The sequence below is a fragment of the Gavialis gangeticus genome, unplaced genomic scaffold (genome assembly GCF_001723915.1).
Source record: "Gavialis gangeticus isolate Ggan-Ray unplaced genomic scaffold, GavGan_comp1, whole genome shotgun sequence".
Lineage (NCBI taxonomy): Eukaryota > Metazoa > Chordata > Crocodylia > Gavialidae > Gavialis > Gavialis gangeticus.
This window is the reverse complement of record NW_017729027.1, coordinates 8,423,451-8,426,568: the sequence shown is the minus strand read 5'-3', so window position 1 is coordinate 8,426,568 and position 3,118 is coordinate 8,423,451. Positions and strand designations below refer to the sequence as shown.

General features: G+C 61.7%; 1 protein-coding gene and 1 long non-coding RNA gene across 2 annotated transcripts in view; one reads left to right on the top strand and one right to left on the bottom strand.

Annotated features, from left to right (window-relative positions):
- Positions 1-856, bottom strand: part of FAM46A (family with sequence similarity 46 member A) — an 11,455-nt gene extending 10,599 nt beyond the window's left edge. The window contains exon 1 of the mRNA XM_019520327.1: positions 794-856. Within this exon, the coding sequence (XP_019375872.1) occupies positions 794-856 (63 nt within the window). The remainder of the gene's footprint in view (positions 1-793) is intronic.
- Positions 857-1,034: 178 nt separating this feature from the next.
- Positions 1,035-3,118, top strand: part of LOC109299917 — a 50,731-nt gene continuing 48,647 nt past the window's right edge. Inside the window, exon 1 of the long non-coding RNA XR_002098056.1 lies at positions 1,035-2,058. This is a non-coding gene — a long non-coding RNA (uncharacterized LOC109299917). The remainder of the gene's footprint in view (positions 2,059-3,118) is intronic.

Genomic DNA, 3,118 nt, shown 5'->3' with positions numbered 1-3,118 from the left:
CGGCACAGGGGGAAGCGGTGAGCCCAGCGCAGGGGCCGCGGAGCCCTGCCCCGTCCCCCCACCTCCTTGCCCGGGAGCCCCCCGCCCCGCCCGCGCAGCCCAGAGCAAAGAGATCCGCGCCCGCGCTGCAGCCGCTGGACAGGGGACGGCTCCTGACCTGGGCAGCGCCGCTCGCTCTCGCCTAGTCCCGGCTGCTTGCTGCGTCCCCAGCCGGCCCCGTCCTGCCACTGCCGCCGCCGCCACAGCCTTAGTAGTTCTGCCTGGGAAATGTCCCCGGGAGCTTTTATACGGGGTTCCGTCGCGCTTCCGGGGCCCTGCCCACGCCCCCTCATCTGCATGCCGGCCCCGCCCCCTCATCTGCATAAACAGCTGTTCGCCGTCTTCTGTGCCCTGGCCCGGGCCGCGGGGGTCACTCGGGCTGCCCCGCGCGCGCCGCGGCCCAGTGGAGCGGGGGGCCGGCAAGCCGCAGAGCTTCGGGCACCTCCACGCCAGCCTGGCCCCCGAGTGTGTGCACACCTCCGTGCCTCCAGAGACGCCCCGTGGACGGGACCTGCCGCCGCGGTCCCCGCGCCAGGTGCATGTGCGCGCCCGCGGGGCGGGGAAGGAGCCACGCAGGGGTCTGGCCCCTTGCTCCGAAAATGGCTGCGTGCGCTCCAGGACTGAGGAAGGACCTGGCTGCCCCCACGCAGCAGCACTCGGATCCAGCAGCCTCCTTTTTTTTTTCCTTTTCCCCTTCCACCTAGAGTCTCCCCTCCCAGTCAGACGTCAGTCAGGTTTTTAGGTAGCCTTTTACATCACCTCGAGCCATATCCAATGCCTTGTGCTCCGCTGAAACCAGAGCTGTCCTCTTGGTCATTCCAGGCGCAGCCAAATGTTGTACCATGACACTGGGATTTGGCAAAGGCAGCTGCCTAGCACATGCTGATGATCCCCATGTATGTGGTTTTAGCCTCAAACCTGTGCATTTTTAGCCTAGGGAATTCAGAGAGAGAGAAAAAAAAGTGTGTGTGTGTGTGTGTAAACCATTTTTTTCTCTCTCTCTCTCTCTATATATATTCTATTCATTTAAATCCCATCCGAATGTCTAAATCTCCTAGACTGCTTTGATCATCCTAGTGGATTGGATACATAGACATCTCTGATGGAAGAGACAAACTAGGCTGCCCTGGCTAAAAGGTCAAACTTCGGGAATCGAAGCGAAAAAATTACAAAAAAGCACCCCCAAAATGCGTGCCTGCTAGGTTCAGATCCACAGCTCGAGGGGGGGTTTCAATAGGACAGGTGCCAACGTGTGTCAAGGATCCGACGGATATAAGGGACTAGGTGTAAACGCTTGGGGATTGTGACATTTGTGGTCAGTGTTTGCGTAATCCGACACAAAGCTGGCATATACGCACTTGGCTCTGTTCTTTGCGACGCAGCATCGTTTCGGGGCCTGGAGAGCGGGAGAGAAAAGTAGGATCCAGCAGGCTCCAGGTGCTGCCTCCGGGATTTTGTAACTGCTACTGAGCCGGGACGCGATGCATTTTTGCAGAGGAAACGGAACTGAATAGGGGATGGGGAACGGGGGATTGCCCTAAAAAATAGCTTTCCACCTATTCGCTGACATGCTGCTACACCATTCTGCTCTTGCAGCTGTAGGAGCCGTGCACGAGTTGCACAGTTACACGCAGAAGCTGCTCTATGTTATCACCGTTTAGATAACAGAGGTAAAAGTTAGCAGGATCCAGGCACCGGATATGCGGTTTCTCAGCGCGATTGGGTGGAAAGGCAGCAAGGTCTGGATGATTGTCTTGGCCAGCAAAGTGGGAAGGGGGCATGACCCCCGCTTCCCATTCAAATCTGACAAGCTGGTGCTTGGGGCCAAAAATCGCCAGGGTCCCCGCCGGATCCGAGCACCCGATCAGTGCGGGAAGCGGTGATGCACCGGGGTGCCTCTGGGTCCAGACGATGCCCGTGCAACGCGAGCTCGCTATTCATTCGCCGGCATTTGGGAACTAGGGCTGCAAACCGGAGGGGTCCGGCAGGACAGGCAGATCCCTGACAGCGGAGGCAGAGGTGCCAATTCTCTCTCGCTCTTTTTCACAGCTGCTTACGCGCTGCAATGTGTCAGGGTCCGGGTCGGCTGGGTTTTTTGTTTGTTTTTTCTTTCTCTGTGGTAGCAAATACGCAGGGAGGTTCCGGATACCGATTTGGCTGGATCCAGCAGGATCCCCCCGGCTGAATCCGGGTGCCTGCAGCGCTCAAGTTCCGGCATGCATGAGATCGCGCTTTTTATGCGTTGCCTGGAGCAGCGGCGGCAAGTCCCTACCTTGAAGGGAACCGTCTGGAGAAGCCAAATACCAGCAGGATCCAGCAAGATCCAGCTTTTACCTCCCCCCCACCCCGCCCCCCTGAAGAGGCACAGGAGTTGCACGGGCATCGTCGGGGGGTGGGGGGGGATAGAGCTAGAGCCGCTCTTTCCATTGCACCAAACTCCCCCAGCCCGCATCACGCAGAGGCGCCCGTGCCCCATAGCGAGCTGCCCCACTGGTAAATGTCCCCCTGCCTTCTCTGCAGCCTGCCTCCCTCCAGGCCACGCGAGCAGGCAGCGCTGCGGTGCCCGCTGCGTGGCAGCGAACCCGCCGCACCCTCTTTAGGACCCGTGTTTCTCCCCACCCGACAGCCGAGCAGCGTGGGCGATACCGAGGGGCTCCTGCTTACGGACGGATCGGGAGACACCGGGGGGCACTCGTGCGGGGAGGCAGCTCGTGCGGTCCAGAGGGCAGAGGGGAGCGGGGCAGGCAAAGTGGGGTCGAACGCCTGGGCTCGGACTGACCCACACGTCACACACAGCAGCGGCGGGGAGATTCCGAGGGATTGTGACGCGCGCCGGGCTCCGCCAATCAGCGCCGGCTCCGCCGTCACGACTTCCCCGCCCCCTGCTGGCAGCGGGCCACTTGGAGAGGCGCGTTGGGGGAGGGGCCGTGCCAGTGGCTGAGACGCCCCCGGCCCCGGGGGGAGGTGCGCGCGCACGGTCTAGGAGCAGCCCCGGAGCCGCGGGGGGAGGGGCTGCCCTACATCCCCGAAGCCCCCCCAGCCGGCGCCGCTGCCTCTACTGCCCTAAGGCGAGCGTGCC